This window comes from Gavia stellata, chromosome 25 (genome assembly GCF_030936135.1).
Source record: "Gavia stellata isolate bGavSte3 chromosome 25, bGavSte3.hap2, whole genome shotgun sequence".
Taxonomy (NCBI): Eukaryota; Metazoa; Chordata; class Aves; order Gaviiformes; family Gaviidae; genus Gavia; species Gavia stellata.
The window spans coordinates 10,368,008-10,393,695 of record NC_082618.1 but is presented as its reverse complement, the minus strand read 5'-3'; the positions used below and the strand labels follow the sequence as shown (position 1 = coordinate 10,393,695).

At 36.6% G+C, this 25,688-nt stretch overlaps 1 protein-coding gene across 4 annotated transcripts in view; it reads left to right on the top strand.

Moving 5' to 3' along the window:
* Nucleotides 1-25,688, top strand: part of BCAS3 (BCAS3 microtubule associated cell migration factor) — a 370,279-nt gene that overhangs the window by 28,361 nt on the left and 316,230 nt on the right. For all 4 annotated transcript variants that reach the window (XM_059829121.1, XM_059829119.1, XM_059829120.1 and 1 more), the window contains exon 7: nt 22,880-22,987. In XM_059829121.1, coding sequence (XP_059685104.1) covers nt 22,880-22,987 — 108 coding nt within the window. The remainder of the gene's footprint in view (nt 1-22,879; nt 22,988-25,688) is intronic.

Genomic DNA, 25,688 nt, shown 5'->3' with positions numbered 1-25,688 from the left:
CTCCTGAAGTGATTCTGCTACTTCCAGCAGTCCTCTGGCTTGCTCCCATTCACATTTTACCCGGGTTATTGTCTAAAATTCTGTCAGAATCATTTACCAAGGAGAGTGATTCTGGGGCAGGGGGGAAAGTTTGACTTCTTCAGCCTTGGTGATCATTTGGATTTTCCCTAGCAGCTCTTCAACATTTCTGACTTCTGGTTGCTCTGCTCAAATTTGCAGCAATTGCTGCTCTTTTCCTGGAACATCCCTGGTCATTTTGACATTTCCAAATATGTTTTTCTTGTTATCTGTTATTAATAAATAAGGGACATGGTTAATATTTTGGAAGAGTTGGTGTCTGGCACCATGATTTATTGTTGAAGAGTATTTTTAGACCCTGCTGTATCTGGAGGCAATACTCCAATTTAAATTCTTTTCCCTGGCAGTCCTTTACATAGACTCCATTTTCAGTAGGTCTTCTAGAAACTGCTTTGAAGTTGTTAGTTTTTTGGATGGAAGATGAAGAATAAATGCATTCTACACCTGACTTATGATAAAACCTCAGGTTATTAACTCTTCATTTACAGTTTAGGAGTCACTGTAAATTATCACATACTATTCTTGACCTTAAGAAAACATAGGTGTTAAAGAGCTATTAATACTGTGTGTAAACAGTTCTGCATGATAGATGAATGATCATACGTAAAAATGTGTTGATATGTTTTGTGATTTTTATGGACTAGTACATATATATACATGTATATATTCAAATGCATAAAAATATTTGAGAAATTTGAATTCAGAATGTATGAGAATTACATGAGCAAGTTTTAAGTGTTAAAGATGCTAAACTATTAAAGTAATACAAATCTGATAGAATATAGGTTTTTTTAATCTAGATCCACTGAACTGTCATTTAATGGTATTTTATCTTTTAGGACTATATCAATGAGATATTGGCATGTTCAAGTTAGGGGGTGGGATTTCCTGGTTCTGACCACTAGTCTGCATTAGTGGTTACCATCAGGAAATTCTTCTCTTTTTCCTTTAGCTGTAAAGTAAATACACTATAATGAGGGAAATACGATCAAAAGGTATTCTTTTTACTGTAGAGCATTTTTCAATCTGGAATCCAAAGAATTTTCAAGTAGTAATGAATTAATAACTTCAAAAATATCACATATGCTAAATAACTTAAGTACTTTTCACTATCCCTCTAATGTACCATGTACTTTAATGGAAAGAAATTAATGAATAATTTTGTCTGTGATACTATGCTAGGGCTTTTTTCCTTCTTTATGAAACGAAGATGGGTATAAAACTTCTTTATGCAAAATAACATTTGCCTAAAATCAATGTTTGGATTTATGTTTCACTCTTGAAATTTTTTTCCTTGTCAAGATCTCTTTGGTAACCTAGAAATGCCATAGTTTACCCCTGAGATCCCCTAATGTTTTACTGAATTGTAGATTTTTGACAGGTCTAAAAAATACCTTGTTAACCTTTAGTATGTCTCCCAAAAGATTTAACAATGTATTAACTTAAAAATCAACTTCTGGATAACTTGGCATGTGGGTTGCATCTCTTTTGTAATGTAATCTAGTACAGTAGTCATTGATGTAATCCATGCTGATAAAAGTTACATTCCTTTGAAAATCAGTATTAAGGTCTTAACCTTCACTTTAATATTTCTTAATTTTAAATCTTAATTTCTTTGTGAGAGTCATGGTTGAGGACCTGCTTTAAAAAAAATTATTTTAGTGTATCTAAAATTTTAAAATTTGCACTTTGAAATTCATTTCTGGCACCTGCTTTAGGTAAAAATTCTGTAGAGAGATTTGCCACTGATCTCAGTCCTTGTATTCCCCACAATGAGTGTTTTACCAGGGAAGATGAAATTTGTGTTTTCTAAACTTTTGCCTTATATCTGAGTTTCTGACTAGCTTTTGGTACACACATTTTTGTATTTTAGAAGTTAAATTTTCCATCTAGTAAAATGACTGAAATGTCTAGCATGGTTTCACTATATAATCTTTTCAAAACAATAGTTTTCTCAGCCCCCAAAAAGGATGCAGTCTTGACACATAAATGGGAAACAGATTGTGTTTTTTGGCTGATACTCCTATGCTGGTTTAGATGTTGGTTCAGTCAACTTCAGTCTTAGATTACAAGATTTGCAAATTAAAGGAAAACCAAAAAGGAAAGAACATCTGCATAAATTCTGGTTTTGTGGAGTTTTGTAGAGGCACGCTTACTTTGTTCTTGGTGATAAGACAAACAAATCTTTATACTTGCACAAAATGAATTGATGGGTTTTGGTACATATTAATGAATCTTCTAGGTGGTGAAACATCAAGGTTAGTAATCTGTAAAGTGAACAGAGAATCCCCCCCCGCCCCCCTTAAAAAAAAAAAAAGGCAGTAGTGGTGGCTGCAAAACTGCATGGCAGAGCTAGTCAATGTGTGCTGTTCGGAGCTAATCAATTTAAAGGTAACTAGATAAGACCAATTATGTTAAATGGAAATATAGTCCTGTTTTCCCCATATGGGTTGTTGAAACCATAGTTTGGAGCATACTGGATCTGTGGAACACTTTCAAATACACCAGAGAGGTCCAAAATACAATAGACATGCTTTTTCTTCTGGTCAAATGTAAATGTACCGAAATCGTTAACTTAAGTAAATGCTTCATTTTAGCTAATGGAGATGTTTAAGGGGAAATTGACCAGTATAATTTTGTTTTATTTTAGATTATTAAGAAAGAAATCATGGTTTAGAGAGTGATTGCAAATATGCCCTTCAGTAGACGATATAGGTAGCAAGAAAGCTAACAAACCAGAAGTAACTGTGCCAGGAGGGAAAAAAAGAAGTGTGTGTAGGTGCAGGGAAAGGGAGAAGGGGGCAGGGAAGAAAGAGATGAGTAATTGCAGTATCTTACATATGAAACCACTTCTCCTGAGTACAGAACATCTTAAATACTTTAAACCCTAGTATCTACCTTTCTTCAAATGCCAAGTGTTCTGATGACTCAGGTGTTTACCCCATCATGCTTAATTATGAGTTACCAAACTTTGTTTCTATTCTAAAGATTATTTCTTTTTAGTTTTCCTTATATCATACATAGAGGACAAAATTCTTGTAATGAAACGCATACCAGTCTAGCTAAAGGATTGTATCGGTACAGCTGTGGGCTTACAGCAGGGTAGGCTTTAGATCATAGTTCTGTGATTCACTGACCAGCAGCAAAGACAACTTACAATTCCTACTCGCCTCGTCCGCTTGTGCTGCAGCCGCTGCGCTGCTGCTTTCTGCATCCCTGCGCTGTCTCACTTCTGGTTGTAGAACCATACTGTAAAGGAGGTGACAGAAATAATCCAAGTAAAAAAATAATGCTCCAATTTTATTTTTTAATGATACCGATTATTTCAGTCACCTGGTTTATGAACAATTGCTTGCAAAATTGCAAGGTGCAACTGAGAATGTAGTGAATTGTAGCATGAAAGTGGTGATGAGCACAGAGGAAGGAATTTCTTAGGTTAGCTTTGCTGCTGAAGCCGGTTAGCCATGAACTGTGGTCTCGCTCGCTTGCTATAATGCTGTATTCCGTTGCCCATCCCTCTTTTAACTGAGCAAAACAAAGAAGGTAGAAATCCTATAAGTGATTTGTCCCAACAACCATGTTTCTGGATAGCAATGTTTCATCTTCTGTTGATGAATTATTCAGCAGGAGATGGGGAAAAAGATCTTGACAATCTCCTTGAAATGCAACCCAGATCTCTAAGCCATCCTTACAAAAAGTATTTGACGCTTTGGTGCACTTGTCCTTTGTCCGCATAGCCAAATGTAGATGCATAGAAGATTAGGAATTTATGCCAGAACCTATGTAGGCATGTATGATAATCTGGTAACTAATGAGTATAGCTAATTGAAAGATCAGTTATAGAAGATTAAAAAGTAAAAGTTTGAGGCCAGTAGACTTTCCAACCTTCTACATTATGGAGAGTAAAGGACCTCAGTCAGTAACCTGTGCAGCCAGCCTGTAGCATGTGTTGGGTTTCTAGCATGTATTTTTAGAAAGACATACTAATTTAATGACATCAAGTGATGGAAAATTTTGGATGACTTGACAAATTGGATAGAGGTCATTTAAGGGCATGAGAAGCAAGAAGTAATCTTTTTTAATTATGGGAGGAAAAATGAAATAAGGGCAAGTTAAAAAGGAGGAGTAGTTGGAGCAAGCAAAATGTATAACTTTGGCTAGCGAGCATTTTTTTTCCACTGCTGATCAGTTTACAAGGCAAATCAACTGGCAGCTGATTTTCAGGAAGCATGCTTTCTTAACATGGCTACTGTAGATTAAAACCTACTAACCTTAACACAAGTTTAACTCGGGAATGTGTTTATGGGAGTGTTAAGGTTTAGGTAGAAAGCAGCTTTACATGAGTAAGAATAGAAGCAATTAAATTAAAGCGTTAATATTTTCTCACGTTTATATTTTAAAATCACATGACCCCATTCCTTATCTGGCAAAGTAACTAGTTAATGCTAAAATCCAGTGTCCAGTTCTAAGTGTCTGTGGCTTTTAATGTTTAAAATTAGCTAGCTGTGAAACGATTTGTCAGAGACAAACAGCAAAGCTTTCTGGAAGGCTTACGCAAGAGAAGGAAATTAGCTGTGATGAATGAAGTTCTTGTTCACAGTTCTCACACTGCTCAGAGTAACTCTCCCTGGAATATTTTTGCTGGAATGCTGTTGCAAATGCGGTGCCTATACCGTGGACTCACCTGGCTATGCCGGAGACCAAATCATGCAATTGAGTGTGTAAAGGGTGTATCAGCTCGAGATAAAATACAGTGTGTTTTTTTCAAATTACACATAAAAATGGGTTGGACAGATGGTTATGATTTTCAGTTGTATTGGACACCATGAAATAGATTTCATGAAGTTTGTTAAACATTTGTGGTCTTTTATTGAAGACTATGCAAAATTTGGTCCTATTTTTTTCTCCCCAGCCTTATTTTTTGAAGACTGTCAAGGATGTATAAGTTTAAATCTCTAGAGAGCAAACTTCATTGTTTTTCTTCTAAAAAGTTTAGTAGAACCTTTTAAGTTGGGTAAAGCTCTCTCGTTTCTGTTACCTTGAGGGATTGAGTCCCAAAGGCTCTTGTACTGTTGAAAAACTGTAAAGCATCATTAACTGCAAAGTGTGCCATCCTATCAACTGCCTTGCAAAGATTTCCTTCCGTTCGAGCAGATGAAAAACATTATCCTCTCTGGTTATTGCAGGAAAAATCGGTTTACTCTTAACTGGTTGTGTGGTAGCTTTTAAGATCCTGAGAGACACAACCCCTGAATATAGTAGTTTAAATTCCTTTTAGTGATGTTAGATTTGATTGTTATGTTATGTGCTAAAGATAGCAACGTTCTTCACCTTAAAAAGAGCTCTTCAGATCCCAGAATTTTTTCTTGTAACTTGTTGCTATAATGATATTAACATACTTCAACTATTTTTGCGATGTTGAAGTAATGTTTACTGGCAATTCTGTGAATTTTCTCCCAGGTTAAAATGCTGGGAGATAGAGCTTTAATGGAGTAAGGTAGTGTTTCCATTTGTAAATACTGAGGGTAGGAAAGATCCGGTGTTCTTCTGATACAGCAAATGCTTGTCTGAGTGAACTATAGTAAGAAATAACCTCTGAACTATAATAAACTGTTCATCTTGGACCAAAACTGGAAGGAAGAAAACAAGTATTTGGGGTCAAACTTTGACCAGCTGGTGAGAACTGTGGGTAGTGTTGACCTTCTAAAGCTTTGACTTACCAAGCTGTAAAAAGATAAACCTTTTCTAAGCCGTCTTTGGGATAGCGTGGAGGGTTGGGAGAACAGATTTCCAAGCTGAGGCGTAGTTTCATTTTCCTGCTGTTCCAACCCTCCGTGCATGTAATGTAACGGGGAGGAGATGGAGGGAAGGAAGTAGCCGTTTGCTAAATGCACAGCCAGATAAAACCAGCTGGAGCACATACCTTCCCTGAGTAACTTGTCAAAAGAAGCACTACAGGGAAAAGATAATGCACAGCGCCATTACAGGCAAAGCTGCTGGTTCCAGGGCCACTTTAAATTCCACTTTAAATTATTAAATACTGTAAACGCTATAAAGTTAATTAGAAGAGGAACGAACTCTACAAAGATAAATGTGTTTTCAATATGTTTCTCAGGGAGGGTACAGTAGAAACCAGTGAATGAGAGGAAATTTATTTCTGGCAGCACTCTAGACATGGAACTGTGGTTGAACTTTTTACCCTAATTACGTCCCCGCTAATGCCTGCAGCGGTCTGGAATCAAAGCGGCCCTTCAGGCCCTGGAAAGTCTCTGATGTGGCGAGCGTTTGTTGTGTGATGAGGGTTACTTAAGAAAAAAACGGAATATTGTGACAGGATTTTTCAAAATTTCTCAGTTACCACCCACCTCACTTGTTGCCTACAAAAATAGAGTAATTGTTTGCATCTGTGTGTTTTTGTCTGTCTTAGAAATAACTGTTATAAATCAATGTGACATAGACACAGAGAACAGTTCAGGATTATATTTTCTTTTCTTACATGTTTTAGGGTTACTCCTATGTTATATACTGTAAGAAGGATTTAAAGTACACTGCAAAATAGTTAGAAATTTCAGGATGATTTAAGTTGTTCTCTTTTTCTGAGGATACTAACACCATCAGATACCGAGCTCTCAATCAATTCAAATATGATGCTATTTAATATGTTTTTTCATAAATAATGACTGTCACTTCATGCTTGTAGTTTGAGCAGCTAATGACAAACTGCGTTAACTTACAGCCCTTGTTTCTGTATTGTTACACAATTGCTGCCACTTGCGTAATCCACTACAACTTGATGGTATTTGAACTTCATATCTGTTACTAAGTGCCATTTTCTGTCTTACAGTGGTTTCTCTGGAGTCCTTCTTGTCCTTTTTCTTCTCTTTCTTTCTTTCAATAATCTTTAATATACAGAGGGAAAGTCAAGGCAGTTTGAGCTCAAGCATTCATGTATGGATTAGATTCTTTAAAGTCTCTGAAGTGAGGAAAAAGACAATTAAAACACAATGAATAGAATCCATTAAAAAAATCTGATATAATTTTTCTTTTTCTCTAGTTCTGATCTGTTTTTGAAGGAGAATGAATATATTTTGTTAGCTTTAAAATTTTAAATTTATAATTAATTTAAAATGTGTAATACAGTAAACTTTTCTTCAGTATTTCAAAATAGAGGTTTAGAAGGCTCCTTCTCTGTGAAAACGCTGTAAGGAGTGTTCTTAAAAAAAGATCTTGCTTAATCCATTTTTTCTTTACATTCTGACTAGGTAATTAATTCAGAATATCACCTGAGGAGACCGCTTAACGCCTTTTTCCATGGTTGCTCACAAACTTCTTTTTAAAATTAATTGTGATTTTAAATTATTACTGGAATATTTGTACAGTATAACTATTTCATTTTAAAGATGAGGCATTAATAAAATAACATTAAAAGTTTTAATCAATTTTGCCTGCACAATCTGAAGGACCGTATCTCCCATTTCAGCATCTGCTGTATTTGTGACGATCTCTGTGGTGAGAATACAGGATTTCTGTGTGCCTTTCCCAAGCAGTTGTAATTCCTCCTGCGTTTAACTAAAAAATGTCTCCTGATTTTATGAAAAGTGGAGGAGGTGGCTATATCGGTGGCCTCACTGGGAGAAAGGCTATAACATAAGCTAACACTTTTTTTGATGTTAAGCAATTCATGTAGAAGCTCAGCCTTAAGGCCAGGTTAAAGAAAAGCAGATGACTGGTTTTGCTATTCGCATGGGCTCCTTGGGCACAGCAGTTACCTTCAGGTACTATTTCATATGTTTAAACCAGCTCTCAGGGAGTTCAGTTACAGTGAAAACTCTGCACGTCGGAAGATCATGGTCTGCTATGGCAAGTCATAAATTAAACCAAGTAAGACATAAGAACATACAGTTAATGGGTACTTGTGAAAGTTTTGACCTACCTGATGTGACCAGAACCTCATACAGGCTTTGCTGTTCACAGCGCTTTCCAAGTGCCTTAACCATAAGATCTAAGCTTATCTCTGCTCAACTTCAGTCATCTGTGCTCTAAAGTTCTCTAATTCTTTCTTGGAAATGGAATTGTTTTCAAGCTTCTCAAAAGTTGTAATTCGAGCCATATACTAGCATATAAACAATTAAGTTTTAGTAGACTTGTAAGCAACTGAAAGATGTTTTGCTGTCGTGCAATTTGAGGCAGAGAGGCTACTTAATACGGAGGTGATGAAGTGTTCTACAATCCCATTAGTATCTGCTTATGTTGTTAATGACACCAATGGCAAACCTATTTCAGATAAAACAGGTTGGTACAGGGTTTTGTCTTTAATGTTAAATCCAAAAAGTGGTTTTGCATGGGGGTTGGGATGACGGGGCAGGCGGGCGTGGAGCTGCTTGCTTAATTTGGCCTTTGGTGGTGATTACATGTGAGATGAGAAGCTGCCAGTAGGCCTGTCGGAGCCATGAATCATAAGGTAAAGCAGAGAAAAGAAAAAAAATAACCTGAAATCTAAAGAAATTTCTTACAAGAATCAACAGGATAAAATATTTGGACCTTTGTAATACTTCTGCCATGTTAACAGTTGCAGGTAAAACCACCTTTTAAATATTGATTATTGAGTATTCAGTCCCACACAAGATGGGAACTTTAACCTGCGCAGATTGCAGAGGAGCATGGCACTCTCGAGGTAGCTGAGCAAAGATTTGGTCTGTCTTTTTGAAGAAGCTTTGTAGTGCATTTCAGAACAATGAGTTCTGTTGACTCTCAATTTAGATTGTTTTTGGCTTTTGGTAAAATTCTGGCTTTGTTAAATGTAACAATGTCTCAAATATATAGAATTAGTGTACCTATGCTGCAAAAATCACCTGCCATCTATGTTAACTGTGCGATCTTCTGATATGCCATTGATCAGAAAGTACCGTCAATAAATAATGCCTCAGAATACAGAAGAAAACTTTGGTATTGATTTGGAGTTTTATACATACTAGCAATTTGTAAAATCCAGGGCTATAAGGCTGTAAGTGGCTTCACAGAATGCTCTGTTTGGGTTCTTAGTGAAATCTGGCTTTAGCTGAGATATTTCAGCATCAGTTTGCTCTCAGTGTTGTGCTCCCAGAAATCCGATTTTTTTTTTTTTTTATTATTAAGCTGTGTCATGCTTCTGTCTCTTGATAGGCAAAAAGTTTCTACGTTTTTGCTTTTCTTCTATCTTGTATGATCTTGACGATCGGTGTAGGATTTATTTCAATACAGATTTCATGCATCTATTTCACTGGTGAATTCTGCTTCATTTGACAGTAAGAAGAAGGACAAGACAACTCTTAAATTTATTTCATTCTATATTTTTGGAGGAAACACACCTACCAGATTGTAAGCTTAGTCAGGTGATCATAGAGATTAATCTTTGATAGAGGATCGACAGAAATGCAGTTGTATTCTACTCGGAAGTTAATCTTTGCTTATGCTCTCCAAGATTTACAGAAATTTTTCCAGTTAAGTGTATGTTCATAGAATGATCAAGGATAGCCAGTGCAGTTTCATACCTTTTGTATAAAAGGACTTTTTGATTACACACAAGAAAAAAATCTAGTCCAGAATATACCAGAAAAATGTATTCTGACCTGAAAAGTGGAGCTCCAGATGTACTTTTCCTCAGTGATAGCTATGGTCAAGTAAGCCTTGTAGATAAACAAATCTCTTGAGATGCTGCTAATCTTCCTACATTAACTAACGCAAAATATGATGGGACAGCTATGTTTTGTAACATGTGGTATGTCTCAGTGAAGTGGAAAGTGTGTCACACTCTAGTCTCTCTGCAAAAGCCTGCCACAGCTGAAAAGCCAGCTTGTGCTATATTTTACACTTCAGCGACAGGCAGGCCACATGCCATAGAATGAAGCAATGTAATACAACATGCCGCAGTACATAAAGGTAGGTTGTAAGCTGTTGTATGGCTTTATTTAGCTTCATGCATTTTGAAATTTAAAAAAAACAAATCTAGAAAATCTCTTCTGATGACAAGAATGAGTAATGTTACGGGCAGAAAACACAATAGTAGAAACATGTTACAGACTGCTGTAGTGCAGAATGGGGGAAGAGCCATCTGCTGCCAAAACCGAAGGGTAATTTGGAGGTTGCTAAGCATTTTAATATTTTGAAGGATTCCCCTTCCCTTTTGCTTTTCTGTTTGAACTGATGGTACTGTTCTTATAGTATGTTACGATAATACCAATATGTTGATAAAACCTAGTCGTAAATTTTCCTCCTTTTGTTGAGGTACAACACAGTCTTTCCGATGCCTCGACTACAGGTGGGAAGCAAAAGAGCCATTGATTTGATTGAACAAAAATGGACATAATGGTTGTCAAAAGTACTCAGAACTGAAAAAATCCATGACCTCTGTCAGTTCAAAACATCTGTTCTGGGATTGTTGAGAAAATATGTATTTTCAGATTCTTCCGCCATACAGCCCCAAGAGTGGAAACAACTTTTCATTCTGTATTTAGTCAGGGGTTTTGCCTGTCATATGAACTGTGGTATGTGATTGAGAGTAACCCCATTGTATCAGCAATGGCAACTCAATGTTCACCCGAAGCTGCGGATGATGGCAGTGTGCAAAACTGGTGAGGAAATATTTATCTGCATTGCCCTTTAGTAGGTTGGCTTTTTACTACATTGAAATTAATGTTTTGAGTCCTCATTTATTTAACGTAGAATTGTCAGCGCTCTCAATAACTGGATCTTTTCCTGTGCCCTGCATGACAGGCATTTTGCTGCATCTTTTCTGCTGACAGAGCTATGGTAAAATTTAGGAGCTAGGAGGGTTTTTGTTGTAGAGGCTGCAGCAGAGAAGTCTGTTTCTGTCAGTATCCAGCGAATCACAAGTTCAGAGTATGGTACTGCACAAACTGTAGAGTGCAAATAGATGGCTAGGTATGGATGGCAGGAATCCATGTATGTGCATTTTTATTCATTGTACAAGGAAAACATCATAAAATTACGTGAGTAGATATCCTGAAAACGCTTGAACACAAAGTTCAGTGTAATGGGTACTCAATTCAGATAACTGTATTGGATCACCTATTAACACTTGATATACTTTGTTTATATTTTTTGATGAAAGAGTTAATGCTCATTGTCTACAGAAACATGTCTTAAACATAATTATACTTGTTTTACATTTTAAGTAAAATGTTAGGAACAATTAACTTTATACTAGTTTGGTTTTTTAAATGAATGTGCAAAGCATATTTATAGAGTGGCAGATCTCCCTACAGCCATCAGTCTGTTTTCAATGTTATTTTCTTCATTTGTTTGAGGGGAAAAAAAACAAACAAAAAACCCCCAACTTTAAGTAGCTTTTATGTGGACACCCATTTTATATTAAAGCATTGTTCCCATCTCTCATTTCCCACATTTATCTCTTCGTAGTGTAAGTAAGTACAGGTGTACTGCACTTTCAGATTAAACTCAGAACAGTTTAAAATCTGGTATATGCTTTCTATTTTGTTTTAGAAGCTTACTTCTTTGGTGATAATTTTTATGTATTCTTATCTCTTTAAAGAAACAGATGCAGTGTATTATGCTATTAGAAGAGTAGTATGCAGGTTTTCTTCTTACAGAAAGCTATATTAATTTCCAGATGAATTTGCTGATAAGATATTTTTTTTCTATTCTTGTATGTGATCATTTTATACTTATCAACAAGATGGAACATTCTTAAATATTTCTAAGGGAAAACTTTCTATATATTGCTTGTAACTAAGGGCTTCTTTTGACACCTTTTAAAAAGAAATAGCAACATCTGGAACTGTACAGTTCAACATAACTGCAGATTTGGCCCGTAGTACTTTGCTTTGAGCATTTGAAACGTCTGAAATTTTCAGATCCAAACTTTAAAAATGGGCTGGCAACTGCTTTTCACAGGTATGAGACTTCAGTCTTTCTACTAAAGTTACGATGTCCTGTCTGGAGATGAGTCAGTATTAAATACTGTGTTCCAACATCTTGCTCGCTGCATTACTAATGCAACAGTCTCTTCCCCCCCGCCAACCTGTGTTCTTTCTCTAGTGCTTTTTGGATAATAAACCTTTTGAATTAGGACTCTTCTTGCTGTGTGTTTTTGTGAAGTGTCTTGCATGTTCATGCCACTGTGCTAAATGCTATTTGTGGTGCATGTGTGTAGTATGTACATTATGCTCTATTCTTACGCTAAGTGGATGCACTTGATCTCCTGGAGGGGAGCGCTGGCCTTGCCACTTACAGGCAGCACTTGACAACTGATTCATGGGATGGTAATTGAAACAGTTTCGCAGGAATCTGTATCTCCAACACCCGACAGCAAATATCAGCTAGTGAACCGACAAAGAAGGATAAAACAGTGGGGAAGAAGCTGGCTTGTAATTTTTTTTTTTTTTTTTTTTTTAAATAAAATGGATCTGGTGGAAGAAGCTGAGGCTTGTAATCTTCTGTAATAAAACAGAGACTGAAATATGTGTACACAGAACAACTTATTTTTTTCTCCTCAAAATCAGTGAATTCCAAATATTAACTTAAATTCATTACCTTAGCTAGCCATAGAATAGAGTATAGAAGTAAACGGCATAGCAATTGCCTGATGTGAAATTACCTTTTGATAAAAAGTCCTTAAGACTCTTACAAAGGTACACTGTTGCAAATGTTTGCTAAAGCTAGGTATCTTTTACCATAGCTCTTTAATTAAATTGATAAAAAGTTAATAGAGTATAAAAATATATGTGATTGCCCTTGAAAAGGACAATGTGTACAGGACTGGGTAGAAAATTTTAAAAGCAGTTACACATGGTAACATATACATGAGGATAGACGTGAAAAATGAGGCAAAGAATTTACTTGCTTTACAATAAGCTTATTTTAATGTGCTGTTACCATTAAGTATTCTTTGAACAGTGTTACAAAGCTTGTAATCATATCACAATGTAATTTATTTCATTAAAAGGCAAAACTTGTAACTAAGTTTAGCTTCTTTAAGAATCATTTTTGCTAAAGACAAAATGCATGTGTCTTTGGCTTAACTAGATATGACATAATCTGGTTGCTTAACATATTTGTCCTCTGTAATTTATAGAGTTAATTTATACCTGGGCAGCTAATTATGGTACTATACATTTGCCTGTATGCAGGAAAGGTGTATACAGTACCACGCCTTGCAGTAAAAGATAGTTATTTTCACCTGAGGATAGGGATTTATGTCACTGCAGAGGCAGAAGAAGATGATCCTGACAGTTCTCCTGTAGCGGTTTATGCGTCGCAGGATAAGCAACCATGGTCAAGCCTCAGGTTCCCTCCCAGACCACAGCCCGAGTTACGCACGGAGACAGACACTGGCCCTTCCGGCGTCGTTTCACCAGTTAGACTCTACACTGTGAAGAAATGCCTTGCTTATGAAACTACAGAAACAAAATGCTACTAACCCTGAAATCAAAAAAGTAGAAGGGGAAATGATTAATGCAGTTTTTAAACATTAGCATTGGTAAGATGTAGGGATCAATGCTTTAGATATTTTTTTGATCTTTTTCAAGAATTTTCATCGAAAGACTTTGAAAGGAGTGGTACCTCTGTTCCCAGTTCTTGCATCTTTGTCCTGCCTACCTGATACCATGTCACATAGGAACTGACGCGTGTTAGTTCACCTTTTATTGATTTCCTTTGTTCAAAAAGTGGTTTACTTGCATATTGTACACACGGATGGCTGTACTACTTTTTGTCTAGTGGTTATTTTGGCACAATCGCACAAGTCCCATCCTTTTTTCTTTCCACACACGAGCAAACAAGGTGGTTTTCTTTTGGTATGTCTTTTTTTGGTATTCAGGCTGAGACTTGCAGTTTACCTGCAACAAAATGGCTTCTGCAGTGTTGATGACTTCTGGAAAACCTTTCTGTTACATGCCTGTGAGAGTATAAAGATGGTGGGGTAAGAGGATAAGATTGAACTTGTTTTACTAGACTGATAGACTTGATCAAAATATTTGAGGAAGATGCAAGGGTGAAGTTTGTATCTCTTGGTATTTAACACAAATATTTTAGTGCTGTATCAAATAATTTCCTCTCTTGTATTTGAAGGATTAAATTTAGTAACGTGTCTAAGATTGGTACAGGTTTTTCTTATTTAAAGCTAAGTGCTTCCATGTCTTTTGCAATTTGTGGTACACTTAAAATGTCTTTGCTGCTTTATTTCACTGCTACACACACGTTTTTGGGAAGTGTCACTTTCTCAGAAGTCTTACTCTGCTTTTCCTGATTTTGAATGAATCTGTTAAGTACCGTGAATGAAAGTCAGAAAATTACTTAGAGTTGTGTTTTCCAGCTTTTATTGTGAAAAGTTGGGATGCAGAGAGCCAGGGAGTTTTAGGGGAGTAGATGGTGGAAGTCTTAAAGCTTTTTTTGCACTATTGTTTACAGAATAAATAATGCAATCCTTGGTTTTTTTTTTTAAAGAGTTTTCATTCTGGTATGCATCCTTCAGAAAGGTGAGAATACTGCAGTACTGAAGGGAGCTCAGAGGAGGACTGCAAGTATGTGCTAGCGCTGGAAAACAGACCTTACAACATAAGCCTTAAAGATCTTTTTCACTTTATTGCAGATTAGCTAGTGACTGGATTGCTTTGGATGCTTACTGACTTATGGAAAAGATAACTGAATGCAGTGAGCTTTTTTGTGTTGTTGACAGAGACATAAAAGCTGAAAAGCAGAGTATGTACAAATTCTATCTTGCAATAACAAGTAATTCCATAAAAATAAAATTATCTAAATGTTGGAACAACTTGCCAGAAAAATAAAGGACCCTTTGTTGCTCCAAGTCTTTTAAGACAAGATTAGGTTGCTTGGTAAAAAATCATTTCTTTGAGCTTCTGGGACGTTTTGTGCATGGCCTGGAAAGAGATGATCCTTCTAGTATCAAAATCTGTTAATCTGGGCAAACCTTCTTCAGGGGCCTTGAGGAGAACAGAATTGCCTTTGTGGTCTCAACATGTTAATAATATTGCTATGAAGATCATAATCAAATCTCATGCTTCAACTTTCCAGGGTAAAGGTTCAGGCAGGAATGTTTCCAATACACCATTAATTACCTCAGTACAGTGTACGCTGGTTTTGTTTTGCTTTTCTTCCCCTTCTGTGAAGCACCAGAGAGTGGCCACAGCTAGAGCAGGTTACTGGACAATCTTAAGCACTGCACTGCTATTTAGAAACTTGTGTCACTGTCAGGGTCCTCCTCATTCCTATACGGAAACAGCTTTTTCTTGACTGGTAACTTATTGGTGGATCTGATGCTTTATAGAGGAGTAATTTTTAAAAAATCTTCTGGAGCAGCTTGGTGTACAGATCAGTTGGGCGTAGCTTGTCCAGGCACTTCCTTGGACTTGCTGTCACTTTTCTCTCTCCTGTTTTCTACGTGTGACGGGTCGTTTGGTGCCAGGGCTGAACTGCTTTTAAAGCATTTGAGCCATGGTTGGACTTGATGATCTTACAGGTCTTTTCCAACCTTAGTGGTTCTGTGATTCTGTGATAAGAATAGGTGCAGGCCATTAAGTTTCACGTAGATATTAGACGGGAAGTCTAGGTGATGTAATGGTCCCTTCTGACTTGACAATGAAAGAAGCTGTCTTTTACAAAATAAGTTTTGAAGCTGTGTTCTATTTAAGGCACTTGAAAGTTAAAAAAAAAAGTTTAACTGTAAACGTTAAATTCCCCAGACTGTAAGCTGGGCCTAGTAAGAGATTGTTGTAGTGTTAGTTTTTTGAGTATGATGTCAGTATAAGTTGTAATATTTTTACCGCTTTTCTTAAAGACACTGGAAGTAATGAAAAATAAGGCTATTTTCTATGTTGGGTTGGCTGGACTTGAAAAAATTATTATTGCAGGTTGCATGCAAATTAGTAAAACATCCCAAGAGAAACGTATGAGAGTAACGAAGAGTGGTACTAGTGTGGCCATAGTAGAATGGAAGGTAAGTCTGGGTACATACAGTGAGTAACAGACATACGCTGATGATTATATTTTTTTGTTTTCAAAAATATAACCTTCCACTGTTTGTAAATTGTACTTCAGAGTAGAATATTAAATCCAATCACCTGACCTAATTTTGAAACACTGAAATTAAAATAGAGCTTTTTTTGTTGTGAAACAAAACTTTAAAGATAACAGACAAATTGTGACAGAATAATTGCCAGATTTTTTTTTTTCATTCATCATTTTATTTTTATATAAACTAGTGGTGACTATATGACTGGATTGCTTTTGACTGGAAGTGTGTGACCTGCTGCCTGAAGCTGGTTTAGTGATTGCTGTTAAATTTACTGATCTGCATAACATATGCAAGAAGGCTTGAAGTTTCTCTTAAGTTCAAATGTTACTAGTGATTTTTGACTTTTTGTATCAGTTGGTACTCGTGTGTAAGGAAAGCAAGATTGGGCCTCCAAGGTATGGAAGCATTTTCTAGCTTCTAGCAAGCAGTATTCTCTAGTTGCTGCAGTAACAAGTATCATTTTAGTCTTTAATAAAATAAATTAGTCAGCTATATTTAGCAAGACATTTTTTGTAATTCTTGTTATATCTGGGTTTTTTTATATCTGGCTTCAGAAGGTAATGGACATCGTTCTGTTGAGGTCAGTAGAGATTATATTAGGCTGCTCCTGTATACTATACAATAACTCACACCATTTCACAGCCCAATCCTGTCGAATACGAATTTGTTGAATGTTGTTTAAATAAATTGTCAGATAATACCTGGAAGTATCAAAACTGGAATAGTGATTAAATGAAAGACTTTTTTGTCATGTGATCAAGTATGCTGATGAGTGGAAGTTTCTTAGGGTTTTTTTCGTTATATCTTCATTATATATAGAAAACTCTTTATGTTGCCCTGCACATTAGGAAGGTCAGTACGTGACGGGAGAAGAAGAAATCTTTTTTTTCATGTGGAAACTATAAAAGAGAAAGAAAGGGATCGTTACTCCAGAAAACCTGCTGCTAATATGTGTAATATTTATCCTGAGTAAATATAGAAGGAAACTGCCTTGTAAGGGTGCAGAACAAGACAGAGGTAATGTAATTCTTCGTGTAATTAGAGGAGGACGGAGCTCATTGTAACGCAGTTTCAACAGGCGAGAGGGACATGCAGCATACTGCAGAGTGGCACCTTAGACAAGGATCAGTTTATACGTAGCAGCTGGAAATAAGCTATTTCCCTTGTCCCATCACGTGAAGGCAAGTTACCAAAAAGAGGCTCTGGGTAGAGAACGCTGTAGTGGTTCTTGGCGGACAGCTACGTTGTCTTGACTAGAGGACATCAAGGCATAACAACTGAATCAACAAATGCTGAGGTTACCTAATCGTTAGAACAGTTTTTTGTGACAAGCTTTGATAGGCTATTTATAATACTGATATTGCGTAGAATCCTTGTAATGTCCTGTTCTTGAGAAGTGATAGGTTTTTCTATATTTGTTAGATCAGTCCCTGTGATCTCTTCATGTGAGCTCATTGATAATTTGATACAGTTTCACATTTTTCTAAAGTTTTCATTCGTTTTGTCATTTTAAGACATTAACATTTGGCTATTAATAGTAATTAATTGACTGTTTTCTGAAAGAAATTTGCAGAGCCTGTATAAAGGAGTACAGGTCATAGAAAATATTTTTACTGTAACAATGTGCTGTATAACTGTATACTTTTCCCTAATGAAGGCTGTAATTATTATTTTAGCAATTTTACTATCTAAAATGTGTTATGGTGCCATAACTTCTGTCATTGTTCCCAAGTGACATCATTGTGTAGCTCATCAAGCTTATGCTGTATACATGTAGAGTAAAAAAAGTAGGTAGATGGAGAGGCTTCCCTTGGGTCTATTTTTCTAAAGATTCTAGCCCCATCTTTTGTGAAGATGGTGTAAAATATACAACGATGCGCTATGTTGGCTAAACAGCTTCCATCCTGAGATGATTTTTCTTACATGCCACAATTAACTGGAAAATGCCTCACGTAAAGAATGCCTTATAAAGGCCTGGTGGTCAGCTTTTTCAGCAAAAGCTCTATTTCAGTTTTACGCCTCTCAAACTTTTTATATTTTTTTCCTTCCTGCACTCGTGAGACCATTCTGTAATTGATGTCCATTCTCTTTTTTTGTGGGATGTTGTTCATTGCGTGGCAGAGTGGGGAGAAGGCAGCAGGGAGGAAAGCAAACACTTGTGAGCAGGCAAAGGAAAATCTTTCTAGGCACAGAAAATTTTGGCCTCGTGTTGGTTCCATCTGTCTTCTCCTTTTTTTCCCCGTATAAAAAGTGTGTATGTTTTGTACGGTATGTTTGTCTCTGTATGCAAACATTTTACACAGAGCTTTTATAAATGGTGTGACTCATTGCTAGCAAATCTGTGAAGAGGTGATAGTTACGTCGTGATGCATAAGCACAGATGCAGTCAAGTGCTAGCTGTACAAGGCATCTGTTATTTTTCTTCTGTCCCTGCACTGCAGCAGTCAAATAGAAGACGATACAAGAGCCTGACTGTATTTGTGTATTTATTAATGCCAACATTTTGAAGTCGTCCATGAATTTGTGCCCATTGCCTTCAAGGAAGTTGTGGCTATCTCTGCATTAAGCAGCCATTTTAACAATCAGGATACATAACAAAAATTTGTCGATCATCTGTGGGAGTAATGTGCAAGATTTTTTTGTGACAGACTTGATGTTACTACCAAACTGCAAAACCCAGTGTTTTCACGTTCCTGTCTTAATCTCTCCCCTTTACATAATCATCACTGGTGGACTGAAATACGATCGGAGCCCTTCTCATCAATGAGACTTGCGTGAACCTTCATTCAGTTTATCAGAAGAAAAGCTTCTTAGCCAGGACTCTCCTTGTTTTATTTTCTCCCAACTGATGGCAGTTTGTTAGTATAGCTGAGGATAGGCCATCAACTAGTGTATTTCAAGCACGTTTACTTACAATGTGTATATGATTCTCTGATGAAATGAATGTTCATTGCTCTATTCCTGAAACAGCAAGATGAAAAAATTTTAGTTTCATACAATTCTAGGGTTTCGAGAACTTCCGATTGTCGAGAGATGCTTTTGCAAGTTTGTGGGCCTCCGTCTTGCAATCTCTCTGGTGGTTTTGATGGTGTTCCGTGGTAGTTTGGGTACTGCTTCTGGTTTTGTAGCTGAAATTTAAATGTGCTTATATTGATTACACTAAATGTTATTTTTCATTCTCATAAGTGGTGTCATTTTGAATATTTAATATTTGATTGTGTATTGTTTGATAATTTAGTGAAGAAAATTGTAAAGAACAAAGCATTATGCCTAAATAAATTTTTCCAGAGACCCTGCAAAGGACTTGAGGATGTTTATTAATAATGATCTGTTGTCTTACTGAACACAGTCATTTTTTGTATATTTAAATAGGGCATCTTGCTTAGTGTAAATCTTCCTCTTGTGTGGTAACATAGCAGAATAATGAAATAATGTATGTGGTATAAACCTTATGGAAGAAGGGAAACACATTCATCCTCTGCTTTTGATCTTGGTGGGTTTGTGTTCAAATTCTTAAATAATGAGTTAAAAAGAGTTGAGATGTCTAGCTTTTAAAAGCTATATCCAGGACTCAGTCTAGACTTTTAATTTTAAGAATGTAAAGGGGACGCTGTAATTAAGTCTGACTTCCTCCGTAGAAGGAAGGGCCATAGAAATCCCTGAATTCCCTGTTTCAAGAAGATTGGGAATCGGGAGTGGTTCAGTGGAGGTCATACCGTGTCAGAAAAAGCTGCATTGTGCTCAGCTCTGTGGTGGCAAGCCAGTTCTAGCTTTTGCAGCCCTATTGCACATCTTTTATTGCTCAAGTCATGTGCTTCTACCTCCTTTCTTGCTTCCATGCTTGTTAGACCTTTCACTGAGCCCTTTCGGTGAGCTAACCTGGGGGAGAATTCCCTCTAGAGGAGAAAGAAAGGACAGAGTGTTATTTTTCTGTTGATTTAATACGCTAAAATGGGTCAGTATCGAATCCATTGCATATCAGAGGCTGGGAAGGGAAAGCGCACAGAACTACTGAGCCTGAGCTTTTGACGTCACTGAAATGGAGGGGGGAAGGATAGCTCTTACTACTGCTTGTGAGGAGCGTAGGCTAATCAAGGTACTTTTACTATTCTTTAAGTGCTACGACGGAGAAATGAATCCTGTGTCTATAATCCTCATTCTCCTGTTGTAGAAGAATTGATCTTGCTGCTAGCTGAGGAGAGATAAAGGAAGGTAAAGAAAGGCCGTTCAAAAGGCTCATACTTTAAGAATGGTTGAGAAATAATGCCTTTGGAAAAGAAATGAAATTTTTCAGTGTCGGGAGAATCCTTGCTCTATGGGGTTCTTTTGAACAATGAAATTAAAATCCTTGATTTTTATTTTTGTCCAACAAGTTGAAAACATGTTATTGAGTTGTTACTGAGGCCTGATCAAAAAAGAACTTGACATTATGGATCTCAGCATTGTATCATTCCTTGTTTAGGTACACAGCTTTTGGAGTAGAATTTAAATTACGGTAACTTAACGAATGCTGTGTCTCATGAATTGAGAGTGCTCAGTAGCAAATGAGGTTTGTAACAGCCATTCCTTTGAACAGGGAGAGGAACTAAAATAACCAGAAGGAAATGATAGAAAGAGAAGTATTTTCTAGTCATTTTAAACTTTTTTTTTTTTTACCTTTCCACCTTTGAAAAGATTGCCAAAGAAGGAGCAAGCACTTGTGCTTCCACCCTTTTGTGTCATAATCGGTGGATAAAGCACTTCTAGCCAAAAAATGGGACTTTGCTGGGAAAGCATCCTCGGCTGTCTGAAGGCTTGTGATAATACTGAGTTGTTATGGAACAAGAAAGGGCTACGAGTGTGACTTTTTCTGGCTATTGCCATTTGTTTCTGCTGAGTAGGTCCTAGGAGCATCCTCAGATGTATCTGACCTTGTCTTTGTATTTATTTCAGAAAGTAAAGATAACATGCAAATTATTTTCCAATCATAGATTGCAGTGTGACATGGAATGAAAAGAAAGGTAACATTTGGAAGGAGGACTTTTGAATTGAGCTAGGTAGAGTTTCAGAGTACTTATAACCTAGTCCATACTACTACTTGATCATTAGCACCTGAACTCAAGTTACTGGTTTTTAGCCAGTGCGGTTTAAAAAAGCATTAGTAGAATGGTCTTACCACGATGAGCCAAAAGGAAGGTATGACATAATAATAATTATTCATGTGAGTGGCAGGATTATTACCCATAATTTTGTTGGTGCAATACGTATTGGGAGGTATATACTCTTGAGCTGTAGTCATGTAGTTAGCTATATGTCAAGTCAAACAGTCAAAATGGAACTGTTCGACACAGGCTTATATGGAAATAGTAATCAGTATCAATTATGCTAATATAATTTTAGCTATATCAGCTTTTGTGATTTCTGTTTTTGAAATAAGAATCTGTGTACCCTTTTATCAAAATAATAATTTTCTGTAGGTAATAAATGTACTTAAATTAAAAAAAAAGCGTGTATGTAGACCTTGCCGTGGTTTTCTGCGTTTCCTAGCAGCAATGAGCTTCTAATGTAAAGTAACTAGACTTGAGTCTCACTGTTTTAAAAGTGTTTTTGAAGGGCCTTTGAAGTGCTTAAAAGTAATGAATAGCACCCTCTAGTTATTAGCCTAGGTATGTGCCTAGAAAAATGTATACTTTGGGAAGAATTCCAGTAGGCAAAATGTCAAAAGTTACTTTTTCTGTTATTCTTTGACAGTTGTCTTTCTGTGCATATACTGTATATTGTTTCTCTGCTGCATACTTACTGAATGTACCATTTTATTATCTTGAGGCATTCGAGGTAAACAGTTGGCATTTGTACTCCAGTTCTCCAGAAAATTCTCGAGCAGCTTGAGCAGATCTAAGAGACAAGCAAGTGTTGTGTCAGGAATTGTGTTAAACTCTGTAAAATAAAACAGATATGGGCAAGGAGAAACACCCTCCTTTACCAATACTTAGTATATGTTTGTACAGCTGGCAATTTGTGCTGCTTCATATTCGTTGACCTAGAAGTAGCCAACATTTTAATGCGTTCTTGGAGGGGAAAAAAGGTGTTATGGAAAAGAACTGCCACATCAAAGCTTCTCCTCAGCTTGTAAAATGGTTTCCACCGCTACCTTCCTCAACCCTATCGGAACACTCAGCACTTTCTCCCTCTCAGAAGAAAGCAAACCTTTTTATTAAGAAATGGCCTTCGAGTTTTATTTATATTAAAATGATAAAAGTGACACAAAGCAATTGAAAAGATCTATATAGTTCAAACAAAAGTCCATCAGAGATGTAATGTAAATTCTGTGTAATGTGTCTCTATCAAATCGAGTCAAATGGTTCAGCTGTTGCACAGAGAGAAGTAAGTACTCCCTATAGAAAAGTGTTACTGTGCAGAATATTTTTAAATAAGTAGAGTGTAGTCTAAAACTTCATGCCTATCAAATGATTTGTATTTTGCTGGTCAGATCTGACGTTCCAAAGTCTTACTTGTGACAAAGGAAACTAAGTGCTTGATAATTAGTTGCACAATACAGGTTCTTGACCATTATGGATATCATAATTCAATTTTAATCACACCTTCCCTTAATGTAGAAGGCTCATATTGACCCTTTGTTCACCAGCATTCTGCTTATATTGCTGGATTTTTCATTTAGCATGCTAAATAATATAGGGAGGCTGAAAGAATTCAAAAATAATTTTACAAAAAATCCTTCTTTCCATTAAAATCTTTTTTTATTCATTTTAGCACAAGCCCACCTTACTGCTGTGTGGACCTATATTCTTTACGAACAGGAGAGATGGTCAAGTCCATACAGTTCAAAACTCCTATTTATGATCTGCACTGCAATAAAAGGTAAGGGTGTTCACTATACATTCTTTCTGTGTTAGAGCATGTAAAATTTCGGTAATGAATACAATTTCTGGTGTATGCGCTCCCTGACCCTATTATTTTGACTTTCCTGTAGGCATAACTTTAGTTCTCCATTTCTCAAGTAATATTGCAGTTTGAATACGACAATATGCTTCTCCAATGGCTTTCATTTAAGAAGCTCAAAACATTTTGCATCTGAAATCATTTAACCTTCTTTCAGTTGTGATGAGGGTGAGCAGGAATCGTTGGAATCCTCTATCATCCACCTACAGATGGAGAAATGGGATCATCGAGAGTTTAAACAGCATAGAGCAGTAAAAAGTTTATGTCTCTTTTCTTTGTGTTCCATTGTTCGGTCATATATTGCCTTCCTGCACATCCAAAAAATTCCTAGTGTGCAGTCTGTGTCTTACAGGAAATAAATGTTCCTGTGAGTCAAATAACAAAACAGCATCTCTTAGTTGGGGTAACGTCACCTAATTTCTGAGAGAAAATGGCTTAGAAGGCTGAGCATCATAGAATTCAAATAGAAGAGAATCTGTTGTTTCCATAGAATCATGAGTTCAAATTTTTCTGAATTAACTTTAGATTTTCATCTCTCCAGACACACAAAACCCTTGTAGTTTACCGCATCTTTTTAAGACTGAAGAGAAAACCCTACATGAGGATCTTGATGATCACTTGGCACTCCTGATGAGAGAATTTGATGCAGTGTTTTGGTCAAAGTCCATGATTGTGCTGCTTGCTTTAATGCTTCCTTCCACCCAGCTATTACTGTTATTAGTCATTGTATGTCTTGAGGTACCTTATGGAAATTGTGGAATACGATTCCTGTGTTAAAGGTGGAGCACTGAAAGAAGAAATTGCATTTTTTGGCAATACGTATTTGTTTGCCAGAATTGATGGTCCTTCAGTAAGGAAGGTGGCATAATAACACAAATCATTAAGAACAAAATGAAATATCAGAGTGATATGTTTTATGTGCCTGTTTTTTATGGCAGTAGGTAGCATGCTTGTGTATGTGAAGACCATAAAAGAATATGAGCATGTATCGAACTCATGCAACTAAGGGAAGTTAGCAGTGTTGGAGACTGGACGGGGGAAATAAATATAAAATCGCCCCCACCAACCCTAGAGGCCACACAGGTTTTGTTAAACAGACATTTGGCTATCATTGTACCATCAAAATCTAAACATTAATGACTACGTTAGGTCAAGTAGAAGTTACAGAAGAAAAGTAGCACTACTGAACAAATACCTTTAATACCACAACTAGTCTAACCATGAGGAGGATATTTTGATGGTGTAAATGTTTAAAGAGGTAAAGGATGGTAGTGGGTTTTTTTGTTTTGTTTTTTTATCCCCATCAATCTTCTTATTGTAGGATGCGGGTATGATTGTCATATCAAAAAAGAGTTTCACTGAAGTGGTTGAGTTAGTGAGAGTTATATGCCATGAATAGGTCACTGTTCCTTTAAAAGCTGTCAGAAGGAGTTCAGTACTTATCTGTGCAACTGTCCCTCGAAAAATTTAAAGTTCCCTTGTGTACGGTGTGATGATAGTAAATCTTTCCAGTCTGGCCTCCTAGCAGAAGAAAAATCCAATTGTAAAAACAGTCAAAAGGCAAATCATCATTCAAAGTCTCTCCCAACTAAAAAGTCTTTCCAGGTGCTAATGTTTCTTTTCCTAAGTGGTAAAAATGGAAAAGCTACTTCAAAGCTGTGTGGCTGTATCCAGGGTAGCTGCTTTTCTGGAACGTATCAGATTCTGTTATTATCCAAGGAAAGCTCACTATTTCAGATTGAAAATGCATTAAATGTGGCCAAGTGCAGTGCTAATGGTGCGTTAACCATACTAAAGGCTAATGGAGTCCAAAATTTGAATTTAAAATAAAACTTGAGTTGCAGAAGAAGGGAAAACTGTTTATTATTTATGTATTTATACTCTAGAATCATCCATCTGGTAGGTTTCATTTATGCAGAAAGACAGTACATCTTCAAAGAGCAGAAAACAAAAATCTACAGGATTGGGAAATACTACAATCAAATATACATAGGCTTTCTATAGATACTTTACACTTGCACATGCATTCAAAGTCTTTCCGTTATTCATTGGTTAACTTCCTTTTAGGCCTTGTGGAAGAAGTTAGAATTGATACATTTTGTTTTTCTCTCCTGCAGTTTAAGTAATTGGAAGATATGTCATTTAACGATACTATCTTGTCCAAAACTAATAGTAATTTATATATGCAGAGATTATAACTTTTAAAAATTGCAATTTATAAGTCAGAAGGGGGGTGGGCAAGCATCTTTTTCACGATGAGCGAGCTATAAGCACATAAGAAATCCTACATTAATTTCTTCTATGACTTAACACATCTGAATCCCCCTTCTCGAGTTATGTGTTCTGCCCTCTTCTTTTGGCAAGTCAGCTGCTCAGTCTGAAAGCGTACGTGTGCTTCCTGTCCTAGGTCCGCAAATCTGTGAACATGAAAGACTTTTGTCCGAAAATGTCCCTCGATTCCTACCTTCCTTCCAAGAATCTGTGCTGCTTCTTGTTTCTAGATAGAGGCATGCTGGTAAACAGAGCAGAGACAAAGTCCCAGGACAAGATGTCATAAACCAAAGAGTCCTGAAAGAATTGGAGATACAGAACAGCTCTTATTACTTCAATCAGCTTCTGT